Source organism: Cuculus canorus, chromosome 9 (genome assembly GCF_017976375.1).
Source record: "Cuculus canorus isolate bCucCan1 chromosome 9, bCucCan1.pri, whole genome shotgun sequence".
Taxonomy (NCBI): domain Eukaryota; kingdom Metazoa; phylum Chordata; class Aves; order Cuculiformes; family Cuculidae; genus Cuculus; species Cuculus canorus.
In genome coordinates this window covers 2,549,040-2,570,073 of record NC_071409.1, presented here as the reverse complement: position 1 = coordinate 2,570,073, position 21,034 = coordinate 2,549,040, and the positions used below count along the sequence as shown (strand labels likewise).

Genomic DNA, 21,034 nt, shown 5'->3' with positions numbered 1-21,034 from the left:
ACTTCTGGTATTTCTAGTAAATAGTTTCAGTGGAATAAAATACCATTACTTACTGAAACTCAACAAAGGTTTTAAAGTGTTATGGCTCGCTATGTGTCGCGGTGATCACAGCTGGCAGAGTTCTGCAGAAACGAATGCAATTCAATAATTGTGCAAAACACAGACTTAAGCGCCAGTATTTCCACATCCACACTTACTAGGAAGAGGCATCCTCAGAGTGGAATTGTAGACTGAAACATGCTTAGTAAGTGCTCTTGGGGACTGTATATTGCTTGAAGAATTCCGTGAGGCAGGGAAAAGAGAATGGCAAAGTGGGAGAGAAGCATGCAGCATGTGAAGAAGCCTCTGAGCAAGCAGGATGGTTTTTCCAGACAGGAAGCAGCAGTTACAAAAATGGTCAGAAAGATTGCGCCTGCTATTTACAGCCTCTGCCACTCCAGTTTTATAATGTGAACACAGAAATTTTGAAGTTTAATACAAGGATTAAAATTTCTGATTGCATTTTAATAAAAGCCCCATTTGAAATTTTCAGCAAAGGCAGCACACATCGCAGAAATAACAAATCTATCACGCTCATACAGGTGACTGCAATGACCTCTCCTTCTCCCTCCCTTTGGAAGGAAAGGATATTCCTGACAAGCTGGCAGTAGTGTGAAAAAGAACCTACCTTTGCCCAAAGATCTCCAGAATACAATTGCAGAGTATAAATGGGTTTATCATAAAGGATTTGTCTGAGTGCATTTAGCTTTTTACATTCCTCCTCTTTAATAGAACAATGATTTTGTGAATATGTGTATTGCCAAAGAGGAAACACCTCATACACTCATTTTCAGTAGGTGGAGTTCCTGCTAGGGGAGCAACAGAATTGTTGCTGTCTGAGGATTTAAGAGCTTAAAGTGAGATCTGTCAGGACAAAGACATCTTATTATCCTACTATATCACTGACCTAAAGTAAGCAAGTCTGTGTCCTTAAGACAGGTTGGTGTGGTTTAAAAAAAAATAGAGCCAAAGGAAAACCCAACCCTTTTTTCTTACTATGTCAGCTGGTCTAATTACAAACAGTATTTCTGCCTACAAATTATGCATGTGTAAGAAAGAGCAGAAGGCAGGTGTAAAGAAAAGGCAGGATTCTTCTCAACCAGACACAAACAGCGAGCAGTAACACCCTGTGCCTTATCAAGCAGCAGACCTTGCTGACCTTTAGAAAACAAACACATCTTGCCAACAGTTTTTCTCTCTTGTAAAATATAAAAGTGTGCCTGACAGCTGTCCAGGCAGTATTTTCCATGTGCAACTGTTCCTTGCTATTCATTCATTACACCTCAGAAGAAGGAATTTTGTCCACAGGTTTTGAAATGTATTGTTATTCCTTTCTAAACTCATCCCAAACACCAGAGCAAACCTGGCCTGGACCTGTCAAGTTCTTGAAAAGTAACACATTTTAAGTTAAAGCAACTTAAAGTTTAAAAAAACAAAGTATAAGTTGCTTGCAGTCTCAAAATTCTATTTAATATTGTGCAGTCTTCTGTTAATACACTTAAACTTGAAAATTAATTAAATAATTTGGTTTTAGCAAGGTCAGTCAAGACCTGGGATAGGTGTGGGCGTGAACAAGGAATAAGCTGTGTAGGCCAGATTTTGCTTGAAAGGAAAAAGAACTACTCTCCAACACACATTTCATCTCAACATAAAGGCTGACAGTGGCAAGCACAGCAGGTCTGCTTACGGCTCCTTTGGAGAGCTCAGAAACACGATACAAAGAAATGCACCTTCAAGAACAGCCTAGAATGCTTCAGTTTGGGAAGTAAAGCAATTACCTACACCACTTTTTTCTTTTAAATGAAACGTTTTTAATTTTAATTGTGCACGTGCTTTAGAGCTTTACAACGCTGCCTGAACCACCTGTTCCAGAACTGCACGATTCTGAAGCAAACAACAAAGCAGCAAACTTCTGAAGTCCATAAAGCCTTCCAGTGGGTACCATTACAAAGGCTGTACACGTAGAGACTGACATTACATATGCATAGATAGCAATCCAATATTTATATATATCTACAGTCTATATCTTATATATATAATTTTACCTGACTGATGTTACATAAATAGCAGACACTTTGAAGATGCTGACAGCAGCTACCACAGCTTTCATCCCATTTGCAACACATTTTCACTGCTTGTAGGAAGACTTTAAGCAATCCCTAAACTTGAGTAGTGCTGAGAGTTGAACAAACTATTAATCACTATGGAATGCCCACACATTTATCGTCTCCAGAAAAAGTTCCGTTAACCATCAAGAAATCTTTCTGACCCAAATAGGTACTGTGCATTTCCTCAGTCTTGATAAAAGCTGGAAGAAAAAAAACAAACTAAAAAATAATTATTTTTTGATATGGTCTTGTGAAGGTCAGCTCCTTGTGTCATATAAGCTGGTGTACAGCTGAAGGTGACTAAAAATTAAATCACTCACTGCTCCTTTGTTTCCCCTTTGGCAAAACAGAGGGATTCAGTATTACAAGATCACAGGGTAAGTCAGGTCAGAAGAAACCTCAGACATCTCTGGCTCAACGCCCTGCTCAAAGCTACTGGGCCAGACCAGGTTGCTCAAGGTTTTATCCAGTTTTATTTTTAAAGCCTCCAAGGACAGAGACTGCACAATATCTAAACTTCAGCAAAACTCTCACACTGTTCTACCACACTACTAAGAGAACACCTGAAACAAACCCTGAAAATGAGACCCTCCATCTCCCCAGTAAGAATGGCATTTGGAATGTGTTTTCCGCTGTGCTAGAGAAGATAAACAAAAATATTTCCTTTTTTAGAACTTTGAACCTTACTGTAATACTTATTTTTCTAATGGCAACATACTTGGAACATCAAACAAGTTTTGCACTTCTGAGGATTCCCATAAGACTTGTACTTAAGTGAAACTTCTTACCTGTGAATCCCATTTATATGTCACTTTGTACTACTAATCTCCAAATATTAAGGAATCATGAAAATTCTCTTTTCAAAAGGAAAATGTTTTACTTTCACCTGAAACTCTATACCGCACCTCATCTCCCATGGAAAGCTGGGGGACAGGAATAAGCTCTTCATTGAATTCAAAGAAGATAATCAGATTTTTTTAATCTTTAGGTGTACTGATTATTTATAAAGCCACAAAGAACCTCAATTTTTGATGAAAAGTAGTTTTCAACGTGCTCATTGTGTTAAGCAAGGAGGAATGGCGGACTCCTGCTACGCAAATTCTCAATCTGAGACCAGTAAATAATTATCAGAGCTACTCCTTCCTTAATGCTAAAACACACAGAAAAATAAAGGAGGACAGGTGGCTTGGAGAAGAGAGAAAAGTCAGCTACAGACTATAAAGACTTAAAATACAGAAGTATTGTATAAATATTTAGGCTTGATTTTGCCTAACATATCATAATAGCAATAATAGATTGGACCCTGAGCTACACTTTTTCAGCAGTTCATCCTACTCAGTTTGCAGGCTAGAATAACTACAGTAAAGCTCTTCATTTATCAGACGTTGTGATTCTTTATACAGGAAAGCTTTTTAAAGCAACAGAAGGTTAAGATGTAAAATTTTAATATAACATTGAAAATATTTTCATGCTCCACCGTTCTAAATAAAAATGCAACGAAAAAAGCTATTGCACGTGGTGGAAATATGTATCTGCCAGCACACACCAGAAACCAAGGGTTTCTTATTATTAAAAGGTATTGGTTCTCCCAATTTAAAGAAGCCAAGGGAACACACTCCTAAGCTTTTCTGAATGGAAATTTGAAGTTCACTCACTGGGGACATGGTAGAAGCACCTATTCCGCTCCTGTTATAGTTAACTTCGGGTTTCTCAGGTCAGGCTCACATTTAAATATCCAGATAAACCCCCCCTTAAAAGCTTATTTTGGTGCGCAAAACTGTACACATGGCTGCTATGAATGGTCAAAACAATTTAAAGATAACTTTTAGCCTTCAAAGACAATATGTGTAACATATTTGCTATCCTTGCCTTGTCTACACCAAAAACTCAGACTGAAGTGACAGAACCACTTCTTTATGTGGCTGTAGGCTATTCCTATCCAGAACAGCTCTACCTACCTGCCCATCAATTTATGCACAATTTGACAAATACTAAGAAAACACTGCAATTTTTAAAAAAGGATCGGTAACAAATCCGTCCTTTAAATTGTTCAATGGAAGCCAGAACTTGACTGACTGCATAACGCAGGATTAGAAAACTGAGATGCTTCCACTGAGATAGTAATTACAAATAGTAATCCAAACTGCCTGGAATGGAAGAAATGTTAAACTTAAGCCTGTGCCATCTTTTTTATCTGATAAGAATATTCTGATGAGTTCTAGTTTTCCCCTGTACTTGCGATGCCTACAGCTGTGCTTCTTTGACATTAAGACACTTAACAGCCCTATCACTTTTTTAATTTAAAAACAAAACCCGCAAAAATTCTTCCCTCTATAAAAGATGAATTCATAAAACTTCCGAAACAGTTGCTTTACCTGCAATACACACATATACTTCTAACAGTAAAAATCAAAACGTCTTCCCTTGAAAAATTTTTGGTTTTAACAAAAAGCCTTTATCCTTAAATAGCAAAATTAAATGGCAGTTTGTATTTTCACAGTGAAATAAAGCTAAGCCACTTGGAAAGATCTAGCACTGTACTTCAAAATTAATGTTTATTACATGCTTGCATGCTTAATCCAACCAACTGCATTGATTATATTTTTAACTAAGCCATCCAGAGCTAGCCACAGGTTGAAGAGCAACTCTCACGTTTCAGTTTTAGAACTGCTAAATAGACAAAACTGGCTGGGGGAAGAGCCACACTACTTCTCAAGGACTAAGAAGGACCATAAAGAGTTATAATCAGCTGGTAGAGAGCTTTCTCCTAGTCACAGGAGGAATGATGGTATCGTTCACTCAGTAAAACAGTGCTCCATGCTCATCTTCTGAATGAACACAGAACGTATTCCTAGCATCAACTTGAGTCTAAGAGTCATGACACAAGGAAGTCCCTGCCCACGGCAGGAGGGGTGGAACTAGATCATCTTTAAGGTCCCTTCCAACCCAAACTATTCTGGGTTTCTATAAAATTTAGAAGAGATTAAGGAAAAAATATGTGATGGGTGCTATTATTATTGCACGTTTGTGGACACACGTTACAGTCTATGACACAGACTCTCAGTACGTTACGCACTGTCCATTTGTCCCAGTGTGTCATTCAGCCATAAAAACGCAGCCTCTTCTCTGGCTGCTCCAGCAATTGAGTTTGCCCTGGTTTATCCTCACAATGCCAGCAGCATATTAGTTTCCAGCAGCATATTAGTTTCCAGCAGCATATTAGTTTCCACCACCCCATTTTCATCTCCTTGCTCACACTGCCGCTATCTTTTCTCAACCATTACACCAGCTGTTGTTTTATCAATTTTTTTCATCCTGACACAGCGTCCGCACTTTCCTCCCAGCTGCTATCATTCCCAGACACCTTTCACCCATTTTTTTTGCAGAATTCTTATTTACCCCTTTCTCCTGGCCTGCTAGGCAATCCATTTCAGCACATTTCCCAGCTTCTCTTTTGACTGTGTGTCTTCCTACAAATGCAACATGTGATGAGCAGGACTAGCTTTTCATGAGAACAGAAGGCCAGGCAGGTAAGGCAGAGAGGAAAAATCCCACCGTATTTTAGGGAAAACATCTATCTCCGCAGCTCCCAGCTGTCCATATGAATGTGTAATCTTCAGTATGAGAACCACAACATTAGTCGTGTGATAAAACTCAGTGTTGTGTCTCACTACTGCAGCCAGAGTATCACCCAGAGTGAAGCGTACTATAACAGGAAATAATTTGCATATGCAGAATTAAAATGACGTAAAAGAAAATATCAAATGCTTTGCGAAGGTTATGGCTTACCGAGATGCACAAAAGCTTTTAGTACAGTAACTATAGGATGTGAAAAAAGAAAAAACGTGGTCTGTTTAATCCACACACAAAAGAAAAGTGGAGTCAAGAAGCCTGCAAGGAAAATTTCTAAGGTCTGACATAGAACATTTTCACCAGGGAATTGTATTGTGAGGTTTGTTTTTTGAAGACTTCTACCATTTATTCTGAAATAGCAGATTTCTTTATTTACACTTGAGTAGGAAATGGAATGTCAGATGAAAGATTCCATTAAAAATACAAAGGAAGTGCACAATTCTGACTACCTATCCACCTAAGATTCATAGTAACTCATAAGTTACTAACAACTTGCATTAAGATCAAAATCAGATGATTTTGTTTCTGTGGGGAACCTTTGACATGAAAAGTACTGGCGAGCAGATACCAGAAAGCCACCAAACCTGCATCCTTCTCAACAACTGCACTCGTGCTGAGAAAGGGAGGCTGTTATCATAGCATTTAAATGCCCCTAGCATCAGCATTTAAATGCCTCCGTAGCTAAGCACTTTTTTCATTAGTATCAAATGTAATCTGCTTAGAAGAGTGTTCTTCCTTCTCAACGATGACGATGACGCTTGAGGACAAAGCTCACTGCTCTGCCAATGGATCTCATTTCAGGTGAAACCCCGACTACTATGCAGAGTACCATGCCATATTATGGTTGCTTCTATACACAGTAAAGTTCTATCCTAACAAACCATAAAAAGATTTCACTTCCTTCAGTATTTATCTGCTTGCATTATCGGCACACAAAGGGAAAAAGACAGAAGAAATCCTAATGATGCAATGTAAACCCTGTTAATGAAGTATAATTTCAGCAGCACTAAGAGTTGGCAGTCCTGTGAAACACTGGGGCTTCTCAATATTCCTCCAAGTTTATAAAATACAAGTATTAGTCTTTTTAGTGAGATTACATGACTTTCAGCTTCAGGATAATTCTCAGGGAGGAAATGAGATTTCAAAATTGAATCTGAAATTATCTCATTCTCACACAGAGTCTCTTTTATAGCATGGTGTTGTGGCTCATCTCTCACGATAGCTTTCATTCATTATTTGAGAATTCTATATATTCTTAGCTATTAAGTTTTCAGGACTTATAAAACACTAGATGAGAATCAGAACTCCAAGGCTTACTATGTTGTATTCTAACGTTTCTCAGAAATGAGCTGCAATATAAACCAAATGCTTTTAGGCAGATTGGGTCCAACCAGATCCAAAAGCTGCCTCTTCAATACCCTCTAATTCTCCTGGCGGTGCTTTAGGAAGCAGAGCAAAGGTATCCAGAAGCTACCAAGTTACCTCCTAATCACTACTTTTTAATCACAGAAACCAAGGACCTCAAGTATAGTTCATCAAAAGAAACTTTCTGTCCAATCCAGAACATTTCTCAAGTAGAAACCTGACTTAGTCAACACAGCAGGAAGTTTCTTTCACAACTCTCAGATGGATTTTTACATTTAACAGCAACAGAATTGGACATTCTAATGAGTCCACTTCTAATAAAGGGTTTCCTATATGGTAAAAAACGGGAAGCTGAAGCCTCAAAAGAGTCAGGAATAAAACTGAGTTGCCAGATGACACCTGAACATTAGTAGCCTCAAGCAAGAAGAGTCTGGATTCTTCTCATCCAGCTTCAGTTATATCCACCACCCTAGCAAGCAGCAACGATAGAGTTTATCTATGAGCTCAGGAGGGTGTACGTGTAGTCACGCTCCAGGTATTTGGTGTTACTTAACTCTAGAAAAAATGTAGAGAAAGATACTAGGAAAATATACTTTGCATTATAATTTCCATTTACAAGGCTGGAAACTGTATAAAGTATTTCTAACTCAACCTCACAATGGCAACGGAGAGGTTTCCTACTGAGATGAAAAAGCGAGTGTGACTGTGTGAGGAGTCCTCTATGCATGCAACCCCAAAGCTGCAGCATCGGGGCTGGCACAACGCAGAGAGCAGAGCAAAAGGGCTCCAGCATCACCGAGTGCACGAGCCATTGCAACCATCTGTGGCAAAAACAACCCATCACAGATTCAGCAGCAAGTCCCCTAGCATTTCATGTGTCTAAAACACATGAGAAGCTTGATGCACAACCATCGAGATCACAACAGTATCTCAAAAGACTGAGCTACAAGTTGTTCCTCTCCTTCATCCCAAACTTTCCTTTGGCAATGAAGATGCATGAAGATCAAAGACCTGCAACAAACTGCCATACCAAAATCCCCCAAGAAAGATATTTAACTGGTTCAATGTCAGCATTTCAAAACAGCTCATCCTTTTTAAGTCCAAAAATTCAAGGGCTTGCTTTCTCTAGATTGAAATGGCTGGTGCCAATGTCAGCCAGGTCCCATCTTGGCTTGGACTTTTGCTTCGAGGAAAAATCCTTCTAATATTCATTTATGGAGGGATGCATTAGTAGACTAAAAGACATATCAGATACACGTGAAATCCTAACAGCACCAAGAAGAAAGCCCCTACAAAAAACTTGAACTTTTAAACATTAAACCTCCTTGCAAGAAACACAGCATCGACATGCAGGCGTTCCTTGCATTTGCTGGGGTTTCTCTCTCTCCTCAGAGAAGGAAAACAATAGAAAAACCTCACATAAAGGGAAGAAAAATGGAAATGACAACACCAGGATTTTTTTTTTTTTTTTTAAATTATCCAATATGGAGTTCAATTACATTCCAGGAAAAAGTAACAGCTTTAGAAGCCTCCTGCTTCAAGAGCTAGCTATTAATGTATGTTTAATAGTGAAAGGGCAAACTTAAGACATAGTTCTGGTTAGCTCTGGTTCTCAGGTTCCTTTTAAGTACTGAACATATCTCTGAATTTAAGTACAGGGTTTGCTATTGACTGAGGGAATGGATGACAAATACTTGGAACAGACCCTTCACTTTCAGACAGAAAGCATAGAGTATACAAACCATACAACGGATTTAAACAACTAAACAAACATTCCATGATATTTTATTTGCTAATGAAGATACAGAAACAGGGAGGGAGGGAAGAGAGCAATAAAAAGTTCTCTACTTATTTCAGTATGACTAGCTGTGGAGATCCTTTTTCAGAACTTGTGAGCAGATGAAAAATAAGTTTACCATGACTGCTTTGATTTCTGCATGCACGCATGTTTTCTGCACGCATACACGCATGTTATTTTGTAGGTGACGAGTTTTGCACTGGTGTTATCCCTGGACAGGAAATTCCAGGCAGAACAATGTGTACTACTCATTTTCACGGCCAGAAAACAGAAAAACTTCTCTACAAAGTATCTTATTAAATACTGGGTTTCCATGCTTCAGAGGCCTGGGTAGAATCTCCTCCAAAGGCCTATTTTAAGCCAGGCAATTTCAGAAATTCTCAGAGCACAGAGCTCATCCAGACTTCAGAAGGAAAACCATACGGCCCTTGCAAGCACACATTTCTACTGGCTTTTGTGTGTGACTGTGAAAGGAAGGAGAAGGACCGACAGTGGAACTGACAACACTAAAACGTGTTTGCAGCCTCCTGACTCCATGCTGGGAATAATTAAGGAACTGTGTTTCCTAATGATACACCCAAAACGTTTTCAGGGATACATTGGCACAGACCCAACACCCAGCCACCAGCCAAATCATCGAAAACATGAATTTCTCAGCAGAAAGCGGCACTGACCTCCTACTGCACACATTTTTCACTAGATGTTTTTAGCATTATTAAAAGCCACCAGTGTGTATGTTCTCACTGAAATGGGGACAGGTTACACGAGTCCTGGCATTAACTTCACTGCAACTGTTCAGACTGAGGACCTGACAGTGTTTTGTTTTAAATGCCATTATCAGAAATATCTTTTGGATGAAGAGATTATTGACAAGGAAACACCGTACTGCTATACCATAGCCTAGTTGCCATGTCTTAGTATTTTAACAAATAATATTTTTATTTTAATATGGGTTCGATTCCTACCAGTGTATTTTAGCAAGTGCAAGAAACTCTAATGGTTACCATCATCGGGATGGTAAGGTGATAGAAATGAACACAGGAAAAAAAACAGTGGTGCAGATTTAGGAGTAGAGCACGTTTACTTCATGAGAAAAGACAGTAATTGGGCTGAGGTGACTATGACAGTGCCATTTCCCTTTCCTTCAGGTTCTTTCAAGGTAATTCACTTTGAAGATGAATTACTTAAAGACAGTTCCTCAAGAAATGGAAGATGTAAACCTATTTGTTTCCTTAAAATATTAAAAATGAGCCTGGTAAACTTGCAAATTAAAAGGAAGCCAAACACGGTTAAGTGTTTCCCACACCGCTCACATCTTCACGGCTTCAGCTACTGAAAAGATTGTGTAGCCTACTGTAGACAGCTGAAAGGACTCCACCAGAGGAGGGTAAGACTAGAATTGTTCCTTCAGACCAGTTACAAGGGAATCATTTCATCAAATAACAGAAATAAATTATGTTAGTTCGTTTCAGTGCAAACAAAAGCACGTGTAACAAGTCTACAGGACTTTATCCTTTAACACTCTTCATGCTAAAGAATGTTTTTAAAGGAATTCCACCAAGTCCTCAAGTCTGTTTTTTAAATTATGTTCCTTAATTTGTTATACAAAAATCAGTATCAACTTTGATACTGGATCCCCGAGAGTGATCCCCCTCAACCTCACAGCACCAATACAAACCAGAACAGCTGAAGCACGGTTTGTGAAAGTAGGAAATGAAAAGCCTTCTTTAGCACAGAGTTTGATTTAAACACTTTTGTACCTAATGAAATATTTCAAATTTTCACGATTAATTTTAATTTACAGATGAAGAATTCTGGAATGGCAAAGGCATGAGTATTTACCCATTTTGAAGGCTGTACTAAGCAAAGTTTTGCAGATCACACTCCTAAATGTGTTAAAGCAGAATGCATGTGGAGAAGTAAAAAGCTGGAGATAAGCTCCTAAAGCCACAAGCTCTGATCTCCGATAACAAAATGAAAGCCTGTATTTTCCACCAAGGAAGCTACAGAAGTGTTACCCACGTAGCTATTTCAAATACTTCTGATCAGATTTAACAGCAGTACTAGGGACCAAAACCAAATAAAAAGTTCATGTTTGGCAGAAATATCCTCCCCACCCTCAGCACTCAGGGACTTGGATGTTATTTTTTGTTTGTTGTGGGGGATTTTGTGGTGGTGGTTGGTTTCTTGGTTTGCTATTTTGTTTTTCCTCCTTATCTGACAGCAGAAATGAGAAATAATCTGCCCTGTGCAATTTTATTAATTGCATAGATGTAAAGCTTTCAAAATATTTCCAACTTACATAAAAGACGAAGTGCACTGTGGGTACAACATACAAGTAGCAAAGATACACTTTATAAAGCTATTGTGCAAACTAAAAAGTGTGTATTGAGATGTATAAACTGTAAGAAGTTAAAGCGCTATTCGAGATACAGTCACAATCGCAACGTGCAATTACACAAGGTAACAGAAGGAAATGTAACGCAAGTTCTGTTCTTTATGGCCTAAATTAAATGCCTTACTCCTACTTTACACAGAATATTACAAGAAGGTAGGAAAAACTGAGGGATTTTTGCAATCTTACCAGCTGGGCATGGAGGCAATCCCCATTTCCTCCACATGGTTAAATGAGCAGTTAGTACCCATCTGAAGGAGGGTATAGAATGTGTTTAGTACAGAATGATTGGGTTTGTAAGGCACCAGCAAAACACTCCAATCTGTTTGGGTCCTTCCAGAGTAACAGGTATAGACAGAGCCTAGAAATGCATTTGCCAGCTCCTGCAGAGCACAACTACCAGAATGTCTATGCACAGATTCTGTCAGAAGGTCATTATCGCAAAAACACTGGAGCCCAATGTCTTTTCAACGTAGCGGTGTTTACAAGTAACGCAAGAGTAAAGCAAGAAGAGAGCTTTAGGGTCAAGAGATATAGGGAGAGCTCTACTTCATAAAATACATAAAGCAGGTCCACGTTGGAAGTATGATTATAAAAGAGACAAATCCTTTGTTTAGGAATGCACTGAACAAGCTTACATGCCTAAAACTGAAATTCCATTGTTTTATTGAGCACGTCTTCGCAGTTTATCTGCATGCCTACAGTGCCCAATCTCATGACAGTCTTCAATACATTAATCTATTAAATCATGTACCTTTGACACCTTCTGCAAGCAAGGAATAGTTGCCAGAAGCTATTGTTATTGCTCGAGTGCAACGAGAGAAGGAGAAAGCTCAACATGGCTAGTGGAAAGGCACCAGAAGTTAGCATACACAGATGGTGGACAGAAAACTATTGAACTGAAGCTAGGATTATTTGCACGTGCTACGCATGGTGTGATCAAAATTTACTTGTTGTCTCTACCTAAATACTCTCCTCAAGGACTGAGAAAAAGTAACTACCTTAACTCTGAAGAAATCAGAATGGAAGGCACTCCCATGAAAAGAATGGAATCCTCTGCATGAAGATGCATGTTCTGAAGTAAAAGCAGTCACAAAGTTTAAGCTTTGGAGAAAGAGAAATGTATTCCTGATCCAGAAACAGCTGTTTCTATCAACATTAGTAGCAGAAAAAGTGTCCTTACATCCACCTCCGTCGTCTAGAGCTTCCGTGGACAGTAAACAGAGTTACGCCATTGTGAACTGCAGCCTATCTAAATATTGTAAAGCACCTAGAGCAGCAGCCAAACAAAATCTTGTTTGGAGAATATAAGACAGGGATGTAATACAAAAATGTAGACAAGCTAACACTTCTGTATTGTGAGCACCTAGTTAAAAAAAAAAGGTTTTCCCCCTTCTGAAATACCCCAATCAGTACTTTTGGTACACATACCTCGAAGAATTCTCTCCTCATGGCAACGTAGAAAGTCCCAGATTCTAACAGTGCCGTCGTCAGAGCATGTAGCAAATTTATTATCCGTGGGTGAGAAACTGTTACATGAAGACACACAGCAGGGGAAAGAAGTCAGCATTTAACAGATTATCTATGCTTCTCAGACAGGGCAAAATTATACTGTAATGCGTTACACATCGAAGGATGCATTTGAACATAGGGAGTTTTAAGAGAATACAGTGCCTGCCAAATGACACTACATCACAAGACATGAATTTAACATAGGATTACTACGGCATTGCAGTACCCTGCCAAATCAGGCATTTATTCTTAGCACCCTCCTACCTACGACTGCACACGGTAGTGCCTTCTCTGCGGGATGAGAAGCAACATCAATATGAACTGGTAACTGTCACCCTAGACTTTCACATTTAGTAATACCCTAAGAAAGTGATACTGTGTAGAAGCACAGGAGACAGTTCTTATGAAAAAACTCCTCTTCAGCCACAGGTGCTTTGCAGCAGAGAAGGAAAAATGAGGGAAAGCTGGTCACAGGAAAAAGCTAGTTGGATTAACTGTTGAAAAAAATTGTATATAAAACAAGAGTACCACTAATTGTAAAAGTAATTTGGAAAAACTCCCTCTTATTACATCCCATCAACACCATGGAAAGAAACCTAGACACAGAAGCAGCTTCCAGATTAGCAGCCAACAGCACTTGATGAAAGTTCCTGGAAAAGCAAGGAGTTATTTAGCCATGTGATTAGGGCCAGAACACCTCCAGCAACTGACAGGCACTCACTTCCTTTCTGGTGCAATGAAAGACCATGAGGGAGCCCTCGTGAAATCCTAGATCTTTATGATCAGGAAAGGGCTAAAAACAGTAGCGAAATTCAGGGTATGGCCATGATAGTCAGACAGTAACTGAATCCAACGAAACCACTTCTCATAACCACACTCTGGCAGAAAACACTGCACCCTATCAAAGAAAAATGGTGACTTTAGAGGAAAGTGGTTTTGTGGCAGTGAACCTTTATCGCCAAGGGCCAGACCTGAACTCGAAGAAACACTGCTTTAGCTTCATTTTGGATCTGCAGTTTCTCTTCAGGCTTACTTTAAAAACATTTCCATATCTTTCTACGGATTATGTGCAGGTTTGATATAGCAACATCTTTCATTTACATCTTACTGATCGTATCACTTTAGATTCCATTTTTTATATAAATAGACATTTGCACAACTGAGGCATCAACACTGAACCAAGAAAATATCCTACAGTCTTCTTCTCAATGGCTTGCTTACAGTTTCAAGCTCGAAGAACCCATTCAGTATTAACATTAGACTTCTGTATGTGGCAGTCTGCGTGGGTATTTAGGTATTACTGGAAGTCTTGGCTTCACCAAGCCAAGCAGTTCTTCACTTTATTTAGCGTTTTATTATTTTGTGAGAACTATGCAGGTGTTTTATTTCTGAAGGCTTTATATTTTATTCAGTTAGATTATTAAAGACTGAATTCTTTATTTGGAATGAAATTGTTGTCTTACACAGTGCGTATAAAAAGGAATAACTGATACACATCGTCACCATATAAAAAGAAAAAGAATACCAGTGCAAAATGCGGCAGACAAATACATCTCTAACATATTGCAGAGGCGGATACTGGGACAATACTAATTCAGAAAGGTGCCAGCAAAACGGTGAGAAGGTGGAAACAAAAGAAGATATTGTGTTTATGTGGTGCAGGAAGTTTCCCAGAATCTGACAGAACCCATGCATTTCTGCACCCAGAATACACTTAGAGAACAGTCTAATCATGGCAATAGGTACTACAGAAAATGGTATATTGTGTATAAACCTGGCCTCTCTAATCGCCTCCTTATGTGCCTGGAACATCTTGACGTTGTTCATGTTGGACTGCCAGTATTTCACATATCCCCCGTGGTCTGCTGTCAGCATCCACATATCATTGTGTGACCAAGTCATAGCCCTTACAGGGCTGTCGTGAGCCTGTGAATTCAGAAACAAAACTTCTAGCAAACATGTTCCAAGACTATCTGACCCACACAAACACAAAAGTTAGTAAAGTTCCTACTTAACAGCTGCAACAAGGAAGTGAAAACAATGATGATCTAATTAGATTTAAGATGTTATTGTGACAAAAAGTTCCCTTACTCGGTATACAATGGACTTCTAAATGATAAATGAAGAGTATTTGCATTTTACTTCCAAAGCGCTCCCTTTTTATTACAAATGCTCACAGTATGTGCCTGAGAAGAGTTAGAACGGCATATGGAAATGGAATGTGAAGCATTAAATGGATTGCCTATAGCCAGGCTGACATGGAGTCAGCGCACAATGAAAAATAAAAGATCTCTAAGGCTCACATTACCACATTTAGACCACAAACCCATGATGAGCAGGGTGAAGCTGTTCCTAACACATGCTCCAAGACCTCAAGGAAATACACAGAAACCTTGACAGATGAATTTACCTGCAATATCGTTTCAAAATTGAACGTCAGTCCATTCCATAAAGTGAACTCTCCACTAGATGCACCAGTGACCAAACGCCTCCCTTCAGGAGTCCACTGCAAGAGAAAAATGTAACTAAACTGTGCAAATAGAACATTCAACTACTTCCTCACAATCCTCAACGTAAATCATAAGGGAATTTGCAGAACTGGAATTTATTGAATGACTTTATAGACGATGCAAGATGGACAAAAATGCAGAACGGTGCCAGAGGGCTTCTGACTTTTGTAACAAAAGGACAAAGCCCACTGTAAAAGCAATGAAAATCATCTAGTCCTAGAGAAGAAACAGTTTATTGGCACCAATACATTTCTAGCACACAACAGCCTTACTAAACAATACTGTTTGACATCATGGAAAAGTTGTTAGAGGAAGTTACAAGAGTCAAACAGCACAATCAATTGCCTCCTTTCTTGCAAGTCAAGACATATTTGCCCTCCTTAAATTAAAAAAAATAAAACGTAGGAAGTGTACCTCAAACCACGAGGGTATTTTATACTCAGACCTTACCATTTAATTCCCTAAAGCTTTCCACGGAAAGACTAGGCACAAAAACAGTCCATACGTTCGAGATGCTGATTTTATTTGGAAATACTTTAACTGTTACCCTGTTTCTTTCTTCAGTTAAGAATATCACGATTTTGAAATAGTACAATACAACCAAATAAATCCAACACTCTACTCACCCTGACAACAAACACTGGGCATTTCACTTTATTAGTAGACGTCCGAACAAATTTTGTTGTTACAGCATTCATAGGGTTGTTCAGCATTCCTATAGGAGGGACCAACTACAAGAGAAGAAACAGAATATTCCATAATGACATTTCTATCCAGAAGCTGTGAGAAAAGCATACATTTGGCACAGGTTACCCAGGGAAGTGGTGACTGCCTCATCCCTGGAGATGTTCAACGCTAGGTTGGGTGAGCCTTGGGCAGCCTGATCCAGTGGGAGGTGTCCCTGTGGGCAGGGGAGTTGGAACCGGAAGATATTTAAGGTCCCTTCCAACCCAAAACCATTCTATGATTCTGGAAAAGCACATTTTCCATTTGCAGGGATATTATTGGAAGTCTTCAAATATCTGCATGATTTATCTCAAACATCCAGAGCCAGCATTAAGAGCAGCTTTGCAAGCTGAGGGTACTATGAAAGTTCTCATCTCCAAAAACTAAAAGCCTATCCAATTTCAGATTCTCTTTCTGGACACTGATTCCAAAGAACAAGATAACAGCGTGAAGATACTTTTCATAACTTTAAGACCTTTTGTGGACAAAATGATAACCTCAGCCGACAGCTCCCAATTTTCTGGACAAATTTTATCCACAGAACTTCATCAGGAAACAAAGATTTTACTTACGTCATTATAATATCCTGCATCAGGCTGGATTGCTCGCATATCTCGCTGATCTCTCTGCCAGACTCTATTCTGGAAGAAGAAAACAACTAGTTCATACCACCACTACAGTTCATTGTTAAACAACAGAACATGAGGAACACAGTGACAGTTTGTTTGGGAAATTCCAAAGCACTGCAAGGATTTTAGGATCGACTCAGCTAAAAGACTTCGATCTCAAATACCTGTAGAACTTACACAGCATAAGCAAAAGATTCAAGAATGTTTGAAGTCTTAAATTCTACCAGACAAAAGCAGCTCAATTAAAACTGCAGCTTAACAATACGAACGGCACAGTCCTACACAGTAAGCCACATTACTGTAACAAAGACAACATTGGTCCAAGACAGAATGAAGGACTGGTGTTAACACCAACTCCTAAATCAGCAGTGTATATGTGTAGTCTTATTACCAAGGATCAAACCCCTTCCATTCATGCTACACCAAGTTTACAGGCAATTGTGACTGAGTTTGAAAATGCAGCGGTAGGACTCCCAGTATTCCAGACTGTTCTATGGACTCTGAAAAGCAGAATCAAAAATTTCAGGAGGAAAAAAACCCTTTCAAACAGGCTCAGAAAATGAACTAACCTCCAAATATTTAATTACAGAGGGATTGTAGTCTATGGTCTTTCGGTTCACAGCTTTTCTCATCCGCTTTCCATCAAACGTAAGCTGTTGCATTGCTTGCTGCTGTGCAAAATCAGGTCTTTTGTAGAACAACTGCCGAGGCGCCTGGTGCTGGAACCTCGGCATATGGAAAAATCGGGGTGGGGAGCCAATTTCTGTGGCCATGGCTACCTTGTTTCTGAAAGACTGCAAAAAGTAAAACAACAGGTTACTACATAAGAAAGACAAAAATCCTGTATCTCTATTAACTTAGGTTTACAAGGGTGAACAACACAAAGCAGTGCTTATTGGAAATATTTCAGGTTCTTCTAAACAACTACTATTCTTCCCCTGTACCACAACACTGACATTAAAGTGGTTAAGTGCTTTGTTCTCTATCAAGAGACATTTTTATTGAAACAGATCACTATAAAGTTATCAAGATTTGATAAATGTAAGCGAACACAACCTTTCCTCAACGAGGCCCACTGAGAACGCTAAGAAAACCTGACGGGTAGCGAAAAGAAAGTCAATATCGAGATTTTTTTTATGACAGAGGGGAATGAGCTAAAACCTCATTTTTCAGTGTTAACTCCCTAAGTGATGAGATCATAGCAACCTCTTCACAGCTGAAAACTACAATATACAGTCTTTAATGTATACACCAACTCCAGACTAAGCAGTGACACATCAGATCAGTGAAAGCCATACTTTCCAACCTGCACTCACCTTCTGCCCTAAACTCGGTAGTTTGACAGAAGTTTTAAACCAAAATAAATCGGAATTGTCATTAAGGGAATGCAAAAAGGGCTGAGAATCCCTCCTTTGCACGAAGTGTTTAACACAGAGTATAAGGGTATTTCATAGAAAAAATGGAAATAAACGTGGTAGAATTTATTTTTTAAAAAAGCTGAAAGAATCTGTTTATAAATTCATGAATGTACTTTCTACTTAGTTACGGTACTGCAGGTTGCAGTAGCAGGTTGTCCTCTAAATTCAGGCAGTATGTTGGCACAGGGAAGGGATTAATCTTCACAGGCTCTCAAACCCGGGATTCACAGGCTCTTTTCCATGGCTAACAGAAAGCGCGTCAGGCCAGCTATGAAACAAGTTTGCTCCATGAACAGTAATAAGGTGCAAGGGGAAAAAACAAACGAGGGCCATTAGAACTACTCTTCATTCAAGACAAGCAAGTCCAAACTAAAGCAGTATATGTCCTTAAATGGGGAAAGGACATTTAAGACCTTTGGCAAGAGGAGCATCTTATTAGACCAACCTGTAAAACTCAAAAGAGACCAGCTTTCAAACAAACCAACCTTCACCTTGCAAGCAGAAAGGCCTGAAAGCTGCCCAACTCCAGGTGGTTGCATAAGACACCATGTCTACCTCCAAATACTGCCACATCCACACCACCACTGTAACAACACAACGACTACAGCATTTAGCTGGTCAGAAACAAGAAAAAGCTATCAAAATTTTATAATGCAGTACGTCAAGTAGCCCTAAACCACAGAATCACAAAATCCTATCACAGAATGGTTTGGGTTGGAAGGGACCTCAACAACCATCCAGTTCCAACCCCCTGCCATGGGCAGGGACACCTTCCACTACATCAGGTTGCTTCAAGCCCCATCCAACCTGGCCTTGAACACCTCCAGGGATGGGGCAGCCACAACTTCTCTGGGCAACCTGGGCCAGGGCCTCACCACCCTCACAGTAAAGCATTTCTCCCTAAGATCTCATCTCAATCTCCCCTCTTTCAGCTTAAAACTGCTTCCCTCATCCTATCCCTGCACCCCCTGATCAAAAGCTCCTCCCCAGCTTTCCTGGAGCCACTTTCAGCTCTGGAAGCTGCTCTAAGGTCTCCTGGGAGCCTTCTCTTCTCCAGGCTGAACAACACCAATTCTCTCAGCCTGTCCTTATAGCAAAGCTGCTCCAGATTCTCTTTCAACTCCTCAGAAGGCAGCTGTTGTACAGAAAATTAAAAGCCACATATCTTTTATCAAGAATGCAAAAATAAATTTCAAGAACGAATACCAAGAAAGCAGACAAAGATAAGCTGAGGCTCCCAAGAACACTTTGATCAGATATATTTGCAAGAAAACATTACATTAAAGTGCCTCTTTATAGAAACACTCTGAAACAACAAGTTAACCATTTATTCTAATCTTCCAGAAAATGAAATCTCCTAAAGAAAAATTTTCAATTTGAAATGTTGGTAAATCAATCATTACCTATGACATGGATCAATTTGGAGTGGACATACCCCAAACTAGCACAAGCAGTGTCTAGCTTAGATTAGCATAAACGACATTCACTTAACATGCAACCCACATAAGCAAAAACTACTGTTTAAAATATGACCAGATGCATAAATATGGTAATTACACCTCTTATGCCTCCAAACCCTTCCTAGTTCATGATTGTAACAAAGCATGACACCACAACTACAACAACATGGAAATGACACAGCATGAGGAAAACGAAAGGTTTCTGCTCTGTTTGTTCTACGCTCTTTTCTCCAACACTGGAGATCACCACCTCCACCACAAAAAGCCTCCTATGTGCAGTTACAAACTTTGGAAAACAATTTTTGTTTACTCAGCTGCTCACAATCATTTTCTTCTAACAATGCTTTGAATATCATGCTTCTACCCACATAATATCCTCATGCCCAAGTCATGTTTGCATTTGTCATATACACATATACATCGATACATAAGAAGAGTGTGTGCACACAGAGTTTTGTGTGTCTATATACACCAAGTGAAGTTTCCAGCTGAAGAAGCTTTAGAAAGGAAGGGGCTTCTGGTACAGATCCAGTTGTCAGATGAAACCGGAGCATTTATTTCCAAAGACCTTTACTCCAGTCAGACAAATACACCCATTTGACATGTAAGTTACCAGAAGCCTAACTTCACCTTTTGTTGGGACAAACCAATGCCTCAACAGCTTCTCCTTTAGATCTTTTGTCAGCTAAAGCAGGGTCTAAGTTCAGATCGTCTCTAGCCAAAGCTCCTACTGTACAGGGGAGCAAGTAATAACATGCAGACAAATATTAGAGAACAATGCGTAACCCAGAGCCATAACATCAAATTTACTATTTTAAGAAAAGTACCAAATCTTGGGGTTTTAGGGTTTTTTTTTTTTTTTGAGAGTTCATCAACAATGGCTTAAATGGAAGACTCCATTTTTTCCTTAATGCAGTGAGTTACAAGCAACAGCAGGACTTTTCCCAAGATTGAGCATAAGTCTGCTCTTATTTTTTCTGGATAGTAATGCCACCAATTCATTGCTGCTCTCTTCTACTTCACAATTTGAACTGTGAATTGAATTTCTGTATGCCATTCTTCCATACATCCTCACTGTTTGCAACAAAACCACGATGCTTCAGAGAGCTGACTGTCGGCTTCCCCGTTTCTGTCCCCACAAATACCTCTTCAACACTGACTAGCTTTCACACATTTGGTGATTAAGTGTATTTGTGTCCAGTTCTGGAATCCTCAACATAAGGAGATGGAGCTGTTGGAACGGGTCCAGAGGAGGCTACAAGGATGATCCAAGGACCGGAGCACCTCCCATATGAGGACAGGCTGAGAGAGTTGGGTTGTTCAGCCTGGAGACTAGAAGGCTCTGAGGAGACCTTATAGTGACCTTCCAGTACCTGAAGGGGCTACAAGAAAGCTGGAGAGGGGCTGTTCACAAAGGCTTGGAGTGATAGGACTGGGGGCA

General features: G+C 39.5%; 1 protein-coding gene across 7 annotated transcripts in view; it reads right to left on the bottom strand.

Annotated features, from left to right (window-relative positions):
• The window catches only part of WDR33 (WD repeat domain 33), a 70,321-nt gene that overhangs the window by 35,092 nt on the left and 14,195 nt on the right, over positions 1–21,034 (bottom strand). For all 7 annotated transcript variants that reach the window (XM_054074112.1, XM_054074113.1, XM_054074115.1 and 4 more), the window contains exons 2-7: positions 17,285–17,509; positions 16,659–16,727; positions 15,987–16,091; positions 15,261–15,356; positions 14,625–14,776; positions 12,770–12,867 (exon numbers count right to left, since the gene is read on the bottom strand). In XM_054074112.1, the coding sequence (XP_053930087.1) occupies positions 12,770–12,867; positions 14,625–14,776; positions 15,261–15,356; positions 15,987–16,091; positions 16,659–16,727; positions 17,285–17,488 (724 nt within the window). In that variant the 5' untranslated portion in view covers positions 17,489–17,509. The remainder of the gene's footprint in view (positions 1–12,769; positions 12,868–14,624; positions 14,777–15,260; positions 15,357–15,986; positions 16,092–16,658; positions 16,728–17,284; positions 17,510–21,034) is intronic.